General features: G+C 34.5%; 1 protein-coding gene across 5 annotated transcripts in view; it reads right to left on the bottom strand.

Moving 5' to 3' along the window:
- The window catches only part of ZZZ3 (zinc finger ZZ-type containing 3), a 50,416-nt gene that overhangs the window by 9,406 nt on the left and 24,121 nt on the right, over positions 1-16,889 (bottom strand). For 4 of the 5 annotated variants that reach the window (XM_032219094.1, XM_032219097.1, XM_032219096.1 and 1 more), the window contains 7 exons: positions 14,813-16,356; positions 5,050-5,188; positions 4,101-4,248; positions 3,908-4,023; positions 3,373-3,447; positions 3,107-3,208; positions 1,502-1,597 (listed from right to left, as the gene is read on the bottom strand). In XM_032219094.1, the coding sequence (XP_032074985.1) occupies positions 1,502-1,597; positions 3,107-3,208; positions 3,373-3,447; positions 3,908-4,023; positions 4,101-4,248; positions 5,050-5,188; positions 14,813-16,305 (2,169 nt within the window). In that variant the 5' untranslated portion in view covers positions 16,306-16,356. The remainder of the gene's footprint in view (positions 1-1,501; positions 1,598-3,106; positions 3,209-3,372; positions 3,448-3,907; positions 4,024-4,100; positions 4,249-5,049; positions 5,189-14,812; positions 16,357-16,889) is intronic. The other variant, XM_032219098.1, reaches the window with a different exon arrangement.

Here is a 16,889-nt window from a genome sequence, read left to right as displayed (position 1 = left end):
TAGGTGTGCTCAAACCTCTTAGCTAAACAAAATGCTTTATACAATAACTGATGATTATTTAAAACAATGGCATTTAAATATGCCTTTTTAAGCAGAGGTGAAGAAATACGATTTTTAAAGAATGAGAAAAAATGTGAGCTGCATAAAAAGCTTTTAACAATACCTTTGATATCTGTTTAATGTCTGTTATAACATTTTTTTCAGCTAATCACAAATATTTTGGAAAATAAATTGTTCAATTAGTCATTTTTTTCCAAAATAGCATATTTAGCATCGGTTGTTTCCAAAGTGTAATTTGTACATTTCTGCCAGCAGCTTTCATAATGACATTCTGTCACATTGAATTGTCAACTCTACAGAAACATTTTGTACTTTAAATTTTAAAGAAACAGGCAACATTGATTTAATTCCACTAATGCATAAAGTAACTTCATTATTACTAGGTACTACACATCGTTTCATAAATATTTCCTTGCCAGATTCCATATTCTGGCAGGTCTGCCATTGTTGATTCCATCAACAATGGCAGAACTTCTAACGTACTAACAAGTTCTCAAAAATTCAGGCAGACAGTCAGATATGTATCTGCCTTGAAAGTGGACCATGTTGAAGTGTATAGCACAATCAAGCATCAGGAGTTTAGCATGGGAAACATTTCATGACTTTTGTATCATGTCATATAATGTCTTATAATTTTTATGTCATAAAATGTTTTATAACACTTGCCAAATTTCAATTCCACAAGAGTCATGAGTCCTGCATTTTTGACTCATTTAACCCATGTGAGGTACCTTGTTGCTCTACAGATGAATCATTTTGCTTAGTTAAAGGTTATACACAAACATGAGTTTCAGTAGTATGTAGTTGTTCACAATAGGTGTAAGCCCTATGTATTCTGTGTGTGGTCTGCTTTCTGACAAAATTCACATGCTAGCAAAACGATAGGATAATGCAATGAAGATTTACTCCTATACCAAGAAAAAGAAGCTAGATGTTCAAGTTGGCTTTAGAAAAGGCCAACAAATATGAAACATTATTGTTGATTCACAATGTATAATTGAAGAATACAAAAAAAAAGTGATTGTGTTAATCATGTCAAGTTGTGGAACGTGCTTAGAAAAATGGGAATTCCAGAACATCACACAGTCCTTGTGAGCAAATTACATAAAAGTCAAGAAGCTACAGTATGGACAGAACATGGTGAACATGCAACAATCTTTATTCATATGTAAGAAGATCAGAGTTCAGTTCTTAACTTGGCATATTGAATGATGATATGCAGTCTACTTAAACACAAGTAAAAAATTTTGCACAGATGATGTGGTTTTTGATTTTAAAAACATCCAGTTGGACCCAATCTGAGAATCTGTTTCAACTCAGATTTAGAATATTGCCTATATTTGATTTGGGGTCCAAATTTTATTTTTTCTTTGGAAACCCTCTTATTATGGACTGAAGGACAGTAAATCTTAGAAATTAATCTAAAATCTTGTGATTTTACCTTTTTAGAGTATAAATACAAGTTTGGTGTTCTGCCTGGAACCGGAATACCAGCTTTAGTCAGTTTTATGAAATATTTCTGCACTCTGCTGGCAACCTAAAGTCAGAGGAAAACATCTATTAGAAAATATTTAAAAATATAATTCTTGAACAATAAATAATTATGTACGCCAAGACTTAATTAAGAAAAATAAATATGAGTGACTCCTTCTGCTACCAAGCTGTTTTCTATATTATAAAAAGACAAGAGCAATGTATTCTTCTCTCAGAAAGACTCTCTAGTCTCATCTTCAAATCCCGCATCAAAACCAACTTCATTAAAGTTTCCTGAATTTTCAATTAGGATATAGTATTTTTCCTAGTGTATTTAGAATAAAGATGGCTTTTCCATATTTAGAGTGTAATCTGAATTAAAATATATTAAATTTGTTTAATATATGCTATTTTCCCATCCAGTTACATCTTAAAATGATAGTTCTCCAGCATTACCCCTGATTAGCAAGTAGATTAGCAAAGCAGTCTACTACAGAATAGCAGGGTGGTATGTGTTATAGAAATTGTCCCTTATGAAGTAATGTCTTCTGATATAGATTGGGTTTTTAAAAATACACATCCTTAATTCACTAATTCATTTTTCTTTTTAATATTTAATGAGGCTACTAAGGAAGGTCATTTGTCAGTGTGGGACCATACATCTCTATCCTTTGGTCAATCAAGTGAGGCTGTCACGGTTCTGTCCCAGTGTTGGAGGTTGTGAAGATAAGGATGGGAACAGTCTTTGACTCAAACCTTGCCAAACTGGGTACTTTTGGATTTTGGGTCCTCTGGATCCCAGAATGGGACGCTTTCTATCTTTGCTCCTAAATAGGATTGAACTCCCCTGGTCAAACTTAAAGGACAAAGTGAGGGTCCTCCTGGAGTGCCAGTTCCTGCTTGAAGAGTAGGTGGCAGCAAGATATTTGCACAAATTTGTCTTGTATGCAAGACATATGCCCTAGTCACTTCCTGACTAGATTATTACATAAACTATACATGGGGTTGTCCTTGAAAGCCACATGAAAGAAACAAATGGGCAAAAATTCAGCGCCCTGGGTAATTATGGGCATGTGCCCATGTAACATCACTAGGAAGCAAAGTAAATTGGCTCCTTTAAGCTTTTGGATGTTCAAGGTGCTGGATACCATCTATAAAGCCTTACATGGCACCAGACTTATTTGCAGAACTGCCTCTACCCAATGATATTTGCCTCTCCCACACATTGTAACAGGTAGGCACACTTCTTAAAAACAACGCCATTTGTTGAGACTCAGAAGGTATGTCTTTCGCATTTTGGCATTTGCCTTATAGAATGATCCCTACCTCCACACCTGACTTGAATGTGGCTGACCCCAACCTTTTTGGCCTTCAGAAAGGCATAAAAAAACTTGGCCTTTATCTCAGGCTTTGGGGCTGGAATGAGGGAAAGGACATCCATGGAAAGCCATCTATTGTATTTTAACTGTATTTCTTTAGAAGAAACACAATTGTTTCTTTTAAAAACCTGCTTTACCAAATATAAGAAACTATTTATTAGTTGTCTAAAAAATAACATAATGCAGCTCATTACCTGCTTTGCAGTTCTATTACCCAAGTCATCTGCAATTTTTTGCCATCGCCGAGATTCTACTTCTTCTGGAGGATACTTCAAAAGTAATTGTTCAAGTTTTTTCTGAAATGGTAAACAATGATAGTTGTCAACACAATTTGATTCTCACAAAAAAGAACTCTAGTCATCTTTAAATGAAGTTGGGGAGAGGAAAGAACAGACAGAACAGAAAAACAAAATCAATACTATATGATGATCTCACTTTAAAATAACAGTTATTGCAATACCTGTTCTTCTACTGTCCACAGCTGATTAAAAGATTCAGGTTTGGTCTCATCACAAAGTCGCCCTCTTATCATCTGCTGAAATACAGTGCATAACAAGAAAGGAATTTAAATAATATGCATTTCAGTCAAATAAAAAAGGTGGTCTGAAGGAAAATGCTTTCAAGTTTGTATTGTTGAGCAGGGAATGGAAAATTGCTAGAAAGTTGCATTCCTTGTCCTTCAAGCAGAAAACCTGGCTTCATTTATTGACCAAAAAAGGAAGAATAGCAGAGCTGCAAACAGTTAATTCACTCCTAGCAAAACTAAAGATTATACAGAGATAAAAGCATTTACTGACTTAACCATCACCTACTGACCTAGTTGGAAGTGGATACTGTGGCTTTGACAATAAGGCATTGTAGCATTTGTCTATAAGGAGTTTAAGAATAATTTGATCAAACAGAAAAGGCTACAGTTCTTCCCAATAAATTATCTACATTTTTCAAAGAGCTGCTTTGGAAAATATGAGCAATACTTTAGTTCTGTTCATATTTACTTGTGGACGGTTGTTTGTTGAAGATTCTGGACAGTCACTAAAAGGCAAAACAGAGTATGAAGTAGCCTCTCCTTCCTTTCTGGGATCCAAAGGGCTTTTTGGTCTTGTAGGTAAACCTACAAAAATAAAAAAGAATCAATATAGTGCAGTTATAGTGCTTTTCTTCTATAAAGCATAATAATTTTATACTTACCTTTATCAAAAATAAGCTTGGCTCGTCTACTGTTACGCTTTCGGTTTCTGAATTCTCTTTCAAAATTCCCAAGGCTTGTGGTATATTGGTCCCAGGATATCTCTGGCAGCTTGACAACCCTTTGTGGAAATGGAAGCCCTACATCAACCTGACAGGGGAAAAAATGAAACATTTACACAGAAAAAACACCAAGTAATATGATATAAAATTACATATACTGGGACTAATATTAAGGCAATGCCAGATCTCGAGCTCTGTATTACTATACTGCCACACATTTAAGGAATTATTTCAAGAGTAATAAAAGCATAGAAAATAAAATATAGAAGAAGCAGAAAATGATGGCTCATTAAACAGATCATATTTAAAATTGTTATAGATTGATGCTTAAAATTTCATCACCATTTGTTGCCTTTTTCCATTAAATTATTTGCTCATTAAGATTCTGAACAATTATATCCTGAGAGGTTACAAAAAGACCAAAAAAAAAATAGAAACAAAAAAACTAAAGCTGAACAATGTTCAATATATATAGATAGATATCATATCCCTTTAAATACATTCACTTTATTATTGTTCTTTAATAATAAAATACATTCCACAAAATCAATAATCTGATGATAAAATTACCCAGTGACATATTCAGATGCTATTTCCCAGTGATATAATGAAGCAAGAACATTGGTGCAATACTGAATACAAGAAATACTGAAAACAGAAAAGAACTGCAAATAAAGGTGTCATCATTATTCATCCAATTTCATGAACAAATGACTAATTCAATTTTAAATAAACACAGCTTTGGAGAAATGATTTTAGAACAATAGATCGAAGGGCTCCTCTGGAGAGATCACCTACTCTCTTATTATTACTATTTACTCTCACTGTCTGCAGGAGATGAAGTATCAGTTATCAAACATCGCTTATGAAAAGATTCCTATTGCTATACCTTCTTCTGGAGACTTTCCACAAATCCAATGGGATCTTTCAGTGCTTCTCTCTGATGTCTGCCTAAACTCTCAAGATCTTGGACAGCTTGAGTTCGCTGAGCCTCGAGTACTGCAATCGTTTGTAACAGTCTCTGATAACTACAGATAAAGGGAAACAGCTCACTATAGACTTCTATGCGCAAGCAAACCAAAGTGGGAGTAGAAATGAAAGCAAAAACAAAACCTTAGCACCCAGCACATTTATCTGAAAGACTCAAGCAAAAATAAAATAAAATAACAGAACCATGAATATCACAAGTATTTAAAAAGTCAGAAATTCTTTTAATATTCAACAATAGTAATGAAAGCAACATTTTTGAAAATCAACAATAAAACAAATGTTGTAGATACAAAAAAATCCCTAGATGCTGAATAGAATAACCTTTTTGTAACTTCAGATTAAGTTTCTAGCTATCAACTGTACCACCAAAAAAACCCGCTGCCACTAAACGATTCCAATACCCTAAATCCACATCAGTCTGATATCTATGTAACAGAAAAGTGAAACCAATGTATTTATAAATATTGCTTAAGAAGATTTTAAACTTCATTGCATACCTTCTAAAAATGCTCCAAGAACAAAATGCATATATCAGCTCTGAAGGTTTGGGTTATAACTCCAATATAAAAAGAGCAAGATGAACATTGTAATTCATAAAAAACGAGACAGGACCAAGTTGGGGAAGGAGTATCTTACACTCCGATGTCTGTATCGTTTTAAATACCCAGGAAGCTAGAAACCCAGAGGTATGTGAATGAAAACCTTTTAAGATCACTCCAAATGTTGAATGTACAAAACACTGCTCTGCAATTAAAAACAAAGCCAAAATATAAATACTCAACAGTAAAGAAACAAATTGCTTAAGATTTTGAAGCTGAACAATTATTTCAGTATATCGCGATTTCCTAAAAGATGGCAATTGAGGCAAGCTTCCTTGGAGGCAGAATTCTGTAAGTGCACATTTAGAAAGACATCTCTATAAATTAATATAAAGACCTGTAATTGGATCAGGTCAGTCAAAGATTTAATTCTAGAGCAGTGGTTCTCAACCTTCCCAATGTCGCGACCCTTTAATGCAGTTCCTCATGTTGTGGTGACCCCCAACCATAAAATTATTTTCGTTGCTACTTCTTAACTGTAATTTTGCTACTTTTAATAATTGTAATGTAAATATGTGATATGCAGGATGTATTTTCATTATTACAAATTGAATATAATTAAAGCATAGTGATTAATCTGCCAATCTTATTTTGGGAGAAGATCAGCCAGGTTGGGATTTACATGACTTTACCTTTATTAAGTTTAGGCATTTCGTTCCCCCCCCACCCAGTTTTTTTCCTTTCTTTCTCTCTTTCTATTCCTCCCTCCCTCTTCTTCGTTTTTCTTTCTTTTTCTTTCCATTCCCCCCTCCCCTTTCTGTTTCTATTCCTCCCTCCCTTTTCTTCTTTCTTTCCTTTCTTTCCTTCCCTTCCTCCCTCCCTCCCCTTTCTCTTTCTTTCTTTCTTTCTTTCTTTCTTTCTTTCTTTCTTTATCATTACAACCAGGCATTAATTCGTGCGAGCAATCAATTTAACAGATTAAGAAATTGCACTTTGAATTGGATTTTAAATGTAGGCTTCAGCTACACTGTACTGTGCTTCCGACGGAAGGAATGGGTGGCCTGTCCTCCCCTCCAGCCTCTCCTGCCAGCCCATTCCGGGGGCCAAAAAGCCTCCAAGCTCAGTTTAGCCCGCAGGACAGGACTGGCGGTGGGAGCGGCAAAGGCAGCATCCAGGCCCAAGGCGGCTTGAATCCCGGCATGTGCCTGCCTGGGTGAGAGCCCGTCCTGCTGGCTGAAGTGCCCCAACTGCCCTGATGGTCTCCTGCTCTCTGGGAGCCTTCGAGCCCCTGTGCAGGCAGCTGGGCTGAAGTGGCGCTGCCAACCACACTCACTTCGGAGATCCGTCAGAGGCGAGGCTGATCCACCACCCAGAAGAACCTGTCTCTCTTCTCCTTCAGCGCCTCGGCCTTTCCCTGGCGTGGAGACCAGGCGGGGTGGCGCCTGGGTTGCGCCCAGAGCTGGGAGGAGGCTGCTTTGCCACCTGGCACTCTTCATGCACCTGCCGCTTCAGGGCGCACTCCTGAGCATGGCCAATGCTGGTGGAGGTGGATGGTCTTAGGCGACCCTTGTGAAAGGGTCGTTTGACCCCCCAAAGGGGTTGCGACCCACAGGTTGAGAACCGCTGTTCTAGAGAGTACTGAAATAACTATTTTAAATCACATTCTAATGCTCTGTCGAAGAAAATAATTTTACCAATAGAAGAGAGTATTTATAGCTCAGGGTTGAACTTTGAGGTTCTTGGTGATCTCTAAACTTGGTTATTCTCTTGTAAACATTTACAAACCCCTCTCCATTTTGGCACTGATGATGTTATCTAGTTAAGTAATGAAACATTTGCAAGAGAACAACCAAGTTCAAAGACCACCAAGGACCGCACAGTAATTTTAGCTCAACTTCCAGTTACATAAAATATTAATAAATGTATTTTAAGCTCCATAATCAAATGGCTTGTTTCTGGGTGGCAACAAAGTTATTTTAAAGAGTTTAGGGCTTTTCTTACATTTAATTAATATTTGTTGAAATTGTATATGAAAATTAACATTACAGTGAATGTTTTCAACCTTCAAGCTTTCTGTCTTTCACACATAAATACAATACTGTCCTAAAGAAGAAAATTATTGTACACATGTTGCCACAAGTAAACATAGTATAATGCTACTTTAGTTATAAATGGATCAGCTAGGATTTCTTTAGTTGTTTAGGAGTAGAGCATTCTGCACTCATATAATGAAGAATCAGATACTATTCAGATTTGAAGTGTTTAGAATCAGTGACTGTATCAGCAATATGAATACAATTCAAGCAACACGTCATATTCTTGCCCATCACATACAACATAAAATTGATTTGTATAACCTGAAATCATGAACATCTTGGATTTGTTGACTGATACGCTTAATTGAATGCATGGCAGTATTTCATCACTGCAATTGAAGATATACATACTGGGTGTATAATCATGCTGGGCCACATGTCTTTGGGCTCCCTTGACTAAGAAAAGAGCACCAGCCCCTTGAGTCAAACACGACTGGATAGGGGAAACCTTTACTTTTTTATATTCTTAAAGGAAACCACAAGAGAGTTACATTTCTAGACAAAACCTGAGAACAAAATGTGCACAATTTTGAACTGATTATAAATTATGGGGCTTTTATGGTGGGTTAGAGAAAGTGCCTTATGATGAAGAAATACTTTATATCACATAGAAGTTCCAATGGTGCTATTATTAGCAGATTATATTTTAAAGTTTTTGCATAAATTTTTCATTCTTCATCAGTTACAGGTGCAGAGATGAACACAAACTTGTCAAAGTAAACAGCCTGAGATAATGAATTCTACTCAGAAATTAATGAAACAGATGTGTAATTGATCAGAAAAAAATATTGTGGGACTTAAAAAAAATTGATATTACTATCTACTAAAATTTCATATTACTATCTACTATTAATTTCATAAAGATATCAGCCTTTTTATACAATAAAAATTATGCATTAACACAAGACTCTTCAAACATAGACATCAGCTTATAACATAACCTAACAATAAATACTGTTCAATGACAAATTGCAAAAAGCAATATTTTCAATTTCTTTTGGAACTCTTTTTTTCAAATTGTTATACTGCATACATACTTCATACAACACCAAAGTTACCTTAAGCTAAGATGGGTAGCCAATAAATGATAAAAAACAAACAAATAAATACAACCCAGTTCCTGACACTGACTGGACTTGTCTTTACCCTATCTGTTTTGAAATTGGAAAGTAACTTAATAATATTTAATTATTATTTTTGCGCTATGAACTGTCAAAATAAAATCTCAATCTGTTAACATTCTGTAAGTTACATATATTATTGATGTAAGAAATCAATTTTTTGAAGATCTGCAATGAACTGTTTTGCAAATCTGGGGATGGTTCTAGCAGAGATTTTTCTCACCCAGATCTTGCCTCAGCAATTCCAAATAACTTCTTTTTCTCAGCCATACGTTTGCAGTTGGAACTGCTTAGTTTCAGTTTAAGATTGGATTTCTTTAGTCTTTTTCTGCTTTGTAAGAATATCTTCATTTTCAATGCTTGACAGTTACTGAAGCATAAAGAGGTTCATTATTGTTGCAAGAAGACAAAACTATCACAATCTGAGAAATTGTAAAATCAGAATATTTTCTCACCTATGGAACTGTCTTCACAAAGCTAATTAAAGACTAATGAATCAATCATCCTTTGGGGCTTTACTAAGAACTTCACAATTAAAAAAAGAGCTATGAATCAACTGAAAGAACATCCAAACTTCTACACCAGTTTTATTCACTGTTTCCTTATCTTAACATCTGTAAATTTAACATAATTCATGCATATTCAAATTTACATAAAGATGTCATGCTCAACTTATATTCGACAAAAAAGGATAAAGGTTGTGCTTCCATTCAGTTAGGAATTCATTGAAATATATACAGCAGATTACTCAAACTTTTTCATGCAACTAATGAATTAAAGGTATTACATGTTGCATTGCCTATTGTACAATGACATCATCAACCTTTATGCTAAAATTTAAAGCCCCCAAAATAAACACTTTATTTAGAAATAGAAGTATCCTAGAGAAGCAATCCAAAATAAAAGTAAATATAAACTATAAAGTGGAGCATGCATTGTGGAAATGATTTTGAAAAAAGTGCTTTTGATTCCACATGTTTGTTTTAAAAAACTGTTGTTTTATAGGTTTTCAAACTGCTTCCAGATAGCCAAATCTTTTTTTGTCAGGATTGTTTAGAAACCTGAATAACAAGAAAGCTTTGAAATAGTTGCTGTGCTCATGTAGGCTTCAGGGATTATCTTTAATCATATAATTATTTTTCTTCTGCAATATGGAACAAAATTCTGCAATTCAAATATGACACAAACATAACATACAATCAAGCTACATTGTAAAACTATACACAAAATATAAAAAAAACCCTAAGCTACACTAATAGTATTGAATATTTTTACTATGTATCCCCCAAAATAAGACCCAATCAGAAAATAAACCCTAGCATGATTTTTCAGGGTGCTCGTAATATAAATCCTATCCCCAAAAATAAGCCTGCTAAGATTGTCAGCCGGATGAATGCATTTACTACCGTATTTCCCCCAAAAGAAGACCAAACCAGAAAATAAACCCTAATGCGTCTTTTGGTGCAAAAATTAATATAAGACCCGATCTTCTTTTCAGGGAAACATGGGGTATTTTATTTTCCCAGGTAAAGTTCTTTTCTCAATTAACTGACACTCTGACTCCCTTATGTAAATATTCAAAGAATGTGCCAGACTGCCCATGCATCAATATTTGTTATCAGATTTCTCTTCCAAGTATGTTTTTTGTTATTTTAATTTTTTGTCTATCATAAGAAAAGAGAAATCCTGAAAAGAATGCTAATAGTAAACCAGAAAAAAACACATTTGTATTTCTTCATAATATTACTTTGAAATCTAAATCAGATCTATAGCGAAGCTTTCCTTATTTAAATAACAAATGGTGACATTTTCTAGCTATTTTTCTCAGTCAAAATTCCCTAGAAACCAGGAAAGATGTTATGATTCAAAATGGAATATAGTATGTGACCAAAATGTATGAGTTTATTCTAATGCTGAATTACAATTTAAAAGATGTAAAAAAAACCAAACACCAACTCTTTGGAAATTCTAAAGTGTGGACAGACTATGGCACCTCAAGTATTGTTGAACTCTCATCATCCACAAACACTGAGGCAAGAGATTAATCCCAGAACTAAAATCGCCACATACTGCCACATTCTAGAATAAAGACATAAGTCACATATACCAAGTTTTCATCTACAATTTCATACTCCTTTATTATTTTCAGTTTATAAATGTTAGAATCCAAAGAAACTGCAGATCAACAAGTTTATCTTCATTTGTTGAAATTGATACTTTTTCACAATACTTTATTAAAAAGAACTGCAAACTGTTACTATAAATGGGGCAGACCCTTATGCAACAGCTGTTTATGTACTATATACAGGCAGTTCCAATTTATGACTATAATCAAGCCCAGAATTACAGCTGTAAATTATGCTGGTCACTAAGCAGGTTGCCACTTGACCATGCTTGATTTTACGACTTTTTGTGGTGGTCATTAAAGAAACCCTGTGGTTGCTAAGCGAATGCTACAGTTAAGCAAATTTTAGCCAAAAGGCATTTCCCCCCAGAAATCAGCACCAATCGCAAAAAAACTTGTAAAATTATTTATTTATTGGGTATGCTGCCCATCTCACTGCTGAGGCGATTCTGAGTGTCTTACAAAATAATAAAAAGATAATGTTAAGAAAAACCATGGTCACATGTTCGGAGGCGGCAAATGGCTGAAAACGTGGGCCAGTTGTGAAACAGCCCAAATATTATCATGTGTTGTGATAAAATGTCAAAATCAGGTCATAAACAGTTTTGAGGGAAGTCCATTGTAACTTTGAATTGTCTTACATGACTGCTCATAAGCCTATAATTACTTGTAGTCTCAAACTGCCTGAATCACAGGTAAGATACAGTCCATTTCCTAAAGTATTTCCTTAAATACATATTAGTATTTAATTTCCCTGAGAATTATTCTTGCATATTCTATTGTGAAATCACATATTTATGAGCATATAGTTTATCTGGTAAATTTAAAAAATCCAGGTAAAATCTCCTAAAATCCAAGTTACAGCAAAATGAAATCCAAAAGTGGCTAAAAGAAAAGGTTATATGGAGATCAAAAGTTAACCAATAGTAATGTAGGGTGCACATGCATAGCTCATATTTGTTCAGAAGCATGGCTTATCAGGAAGAAGCAAGTCTCTTGTGTACACTATTTGATCATCTGACGTCTCTCTACCTGACAGCCTAAGCAAGTAATCAAACTCAGATGGTTATGTTTATAGTTTGTTTTGTGTTATATATAAACATAGGCTTCTGGTTTATTCAAAAATTCAAAGCAAAACCTGATCTATTATTCCAAATTGCTTAGAAATGATAAGATAGAATTCTAAATAAATGCAGTTAATCATAATCAGGTAAACAGAATGATAATGTTCTTGATTCTATAACCCCAATTCCCAGGTTTTAAATTTCTTTTATCTTCCTCTTTCCTATTGTTTTAGAAAAAAATGCACCGCGCTGCTGCACCAATTTGACACTATAATTTACCTCAGACTAATTCAGTTAGAAATGTGATAGAAAATTAATATGGTATAAAATATTGGAAAAGGAATTGAAACATATCTGCAGCAAGTGCAAAAAAAGCAACAGAGTACAATTCCTCATAGCAATTAGACCGTATGTGGTAGTGTGCTCAGGCACCTAATTTTAATGAATTTCCATGAAATAAATTTAATTATTTCATGAAATTTAAATTGATTTCTGGCCTATAGAAGTAATTCCAGAGAAGATTTACAGGAAAGGGGACGTAGAATGGGGGGGGGGGGGAATTGCATATTTGAAATTATCCTAAAAGGAAAGTGTAGTATCAAATCAACGCTGTTGACATTTACCAATAATTGCAGATTTCATACAATTTTTCATCTATGTTCTTCTCAAGGATCAGAAATTTGTTGGTTTGTTGATTTGGTCATTGAAAGAACTATTATTTTTCTTCTCAAGCATTTAACAGTTTTCTGCAAATCAGCCACAGCTGTGATATTCTTGTACCTATGAACAATAAACACTCATCTGCTTTCAAGTGTGCTGAAAATATATTCAAATAGTATAATAATCAATCTATGCAAGTCCAAGACAACTTTTCAAATGGTTTAAATATGAAACCAGTCTTCAATTTTAGTTGCCAGTTCAGCAAGCGCCAAATGAAACTGCTTGACTAAATTGTGAATTTCTTTTTAGAAAAAGAGTTATGCATGCAATTTATCAACATTTTATCAATTATCTATTACAATAGTATTGGCACACACACAAAAAGCAAACTTTCACTTGGAAATAAAAGCAGTACATGGTTTTCACAAAGTGGTTAACTAAATCTTAACTTAAACTTGAAATTCAAACCATCATAAATTTTAAAAAATCTACAGAATATGCTAGGTTAAAATCACAAGCCAAAAATGTTTCAGATTTTAAAAGATAAAATCAATATATAATATTAAAACATATATTTTATATAAAACACATGTTTTTGAAATAATACTGAAATACTTCCCTAAATGATATTGTTCTAAACATAAAAAACAATCTGCATCTTTCCTTTACAAAGCCAGGACAATTCAAACAAATGCACAAATTTTCAAACAAATTTACAGCCTGAAAGGCAAAAAAAGTGATTTACAGCATGTTTTAGGATGTTTACTTCAATATCAAAATGAATTTCTGTTTTTAAAATAAATCACTCACCAGCCCTCTGGTGAGTGGATCTTTCAGCTGAAAACTGTTGCCTTATCTATTTAAAATCTTGTAGGCTGCTAAATAGTAGTAACAACATATATAAGAATAATTATAACTTTAAACATATCTGGATGACAGAATTCAATATAAATTTGTTTCTTACTAGATAAATAGGGTCTTGGATTATATAAGTAAAACTGCAGAATTAAACTGGTACTATCAAAAATTCTAAAAATCTTTTTGCCTTTCCTAACATATAGAGTAGTCCCAAATGAGAGCTTGTTTTGGAGGTTCTAGCAGGGGAGCGCAGCTATCCTATACCCTTGACCGAAGATCGGTACACTCCTTCTATCTGGGATGGTCGTCCTCTTCCACTGAGTGCGCAGCTTCAGGAGGGACACACATGGAGCGGTGAGGAAGGAAGGGGACATCCGCCTAGCCAGCCAGATCAGCTGAATCAACCCTGGTAATCAATGGGGTGACAGATGTCGCAGCCACATCGTCCTCACATCAAAGATAAGAGTGTGTGTGTTAATAGCCACATCCACTTTTTACTAACACACATATCAAGGGGAGCGTGTTACTAATTTGTTTTTTCAATAAAACAATCATGAAGTAGGAAAGGGTTAACTCCTGTCACTTCAATATCTTTTACAAAAGTTAACTGATTAAGGAAAAAAGAATTTTCCTTCTCTAGACCAACTTCATATATCTGTACCTCCATTACCGATCCCAAGCCTGTACACCAAATAACAAAATTGGAGCGAGAATGAGATCAATTTAATAATCAATGATTTCCATTCTGCACCTGTCTTAATGCCAAGTATCATATTTGCAAAGCTGATCTACATTACTCCTCTAATTCACAAATTTAAAGATTTTATTATTCAAATAAATGTGTAAGATAGTAGATGAGTTTCTAAAATATGTTTCTATATTAAATAATAATAAAAAACCTAAAATGTTAAAATGAAACTTGTGGTGTAAAAAGTCTATTTCCAAATAAATCTCCAAACAGAAAAGTGCGCTTTAAAAAGAATTTCCTGCTACATCTATATTAAATCAGATTCACATAAAGCTCCTTAAATGTAATGAGATTAAAAACTGCTACTTTCCCACTAGATAAAATTTAAATGCCTTATAAAGACAGCAGTTTATTAAAATTAATCCTAGAGTAAATAGAGAAATTTTGAAAACTAGAAATTTGATTTAACAAACAAAAAAGCAGAATCCATGGTTACCATATTTACACATACTCTTTGTTGTGTTTCAATGCCACATGATCTGATTCAAAGTAATACACGTCAGGTTCTTCCTCCTCTTCGTCTACAGAATGAAGACTGGCACTTTCTTTGGCAGATGGTAGGGATGGAGTAATAAGTTTATTTTCTGAAGTTGATTTACTTAGTCCTTCCTTTGGATGTTCTCTGGAATCACAGTAACTTTCCCTTTCACTTGGAGCAATTTCTGTGTTTGCACCAGATCCATTGATATTAGTAACACTTGATTCTACATTCTTTTCAGGGACAGTATGATTGTTCTCTTCAAGCTGTCCATTCTCTTTACATGGAGAATTTTGTTTAATAGGGCTAATTTTTGTTGAGCCTGCCCTCCATGGTGATGTTCTCAAGGTGTACCTATGTTCTTGAGATTCTGATGTTGATGAAATTGGAGCTGAAACACAGTCCAAAACCGGTGGTTCAGGTTCACATGAAGCAGTTGTATTATCATAACTGTCCAGGTTGCTGTTGGTATTTTCAGACTGCTCTTTTGAGGCAGTGCTATAACCCACCACGTCTACTTCCTCCTCAGAATCCCTTAGCAAAGATGACTGGGTTTCATAAAAGGACCCCGTACCCGTACCTGACTCTTGTATCTGGTTAACAGTTTCCTCAGACAAACAGTTCTTTATTTGTTTATGGTCCTCACAGGTTAACTGTTCTTGTGAATTTGTGCAAGGCACACTGTGGTCTATAAAACTGTCCTCCTTATTTCTGCTATGAAAAAATGATGATGTATTTCCATTTTTTGCTGTACTTTTTTCCTCAGATGAACAGGAATCAGCACTGTTCTGTGCCGTGACTCCATCCAATTGACAGTCACCACACTTAGAAGCACTTGAACCATTCCCATTAACCCCATTGATAGACTGACAACTTATGAGTTCTTCGGTTATTGAAGAATGATCTAATTTTTCTGCACAAACAGTTACCTTTTTAACCTCCCTTTTATCACTATCGTCCAATATAAGACAACGGCAAGCTCGTTTAGGCCCTGGATTGACCGTGACATTGTCTGATACTGAATGTTTATGTTCCAACCGATCTTTCCCTGTTTTAGAAGGTAGCACTTCTTCTGAACTATGTTGAGCTTCTGAGCGTAAACAACGCTTAATTCTCTTTAAAACTGGTGAAAGAGGTTCCACTTGTTTCTTCTCACAATTTTCCACAATTTGTTTCTCAACATTATCCTTTTCTGAAGTTGAGAGGCCTCTCTTTCTAGGGCTTACCCATGATTCTTTAGAACTCTGTTGCTTGACATCATTAGCTTTCCCATTGCTATTTCCCTTCTGAGTCTGCAGAGATTCTGATTTCTTCTTTGGTGATCTTGATCTTACTTGTGGAAGAGAAGAAACCTCCTCTGGATGAGCTATGCTACGGTTTCTTAATGTTCGGCCACAAAAGTTTTCATCCAAACCATTTAACCCCACTGTTGATCTTGTAACACGAGTAGATCGAGAAGCAGCCATACTATGGCAAGTCCCTAAAGTATGTTCCTCATGATCCACTCATTCGAAAACCTTCAAAGAAAAGTGAACAAAACAATGAGAAAAGCATTATAGAAATCATACAGTAACTGTATAACTGCACTTCTATCTAGCATAGTAGTTTCTTTATTCTGATAACATGACAAATCATATATATATTTTACAGTACTAAAGACATTCTGTATTAGCACTCATATTTATACATAACAGATTAGCTGCAAAAGCAACTCCTGGCAATAGGTTTTATAGTAAGTCATGATTTCTGCATAGTAGTTCTGAAATAATAAGATAAAATAATTCTGCTATCATTGTATAATCCATTACAATTTATTTAAGAAATGGTGCAATGTTCGATCAAGCAATGATAGCAATAACTTATAAATTTTAAAATATTAAAATCTGGAAAACGTAAAGGTCTGGTAAACTAAAATGAAAGGAGAAATCCTCATCTAAGTTTCAGCAGTGAACTGTTAATGTAACTATGATAACTATCAATAGTTTAATTAATCTTATTCGGGGGAAAAGACAAAGTGAAAGGCTTCATATTAATCTTGGATTGATTTTCT

The sequence above is a fragment of the Thamnophis elegans genome, chromosome 5 (genome assembly GCF_009769535.1).
Source record: "Thamnophis elegans isolate rThaEle1 chromosome 5, rThaEle1.pri, whole genome shotgun sequence".
NCBI lineage: Eukaryota > Metazoa > Chordata > Lepidosauria > Squamata > Colubridae > Thamnophis > Thamnophis elegans.
This window is presented reverse-complemented; position numbering and strand designations above follow the sequence as displayed.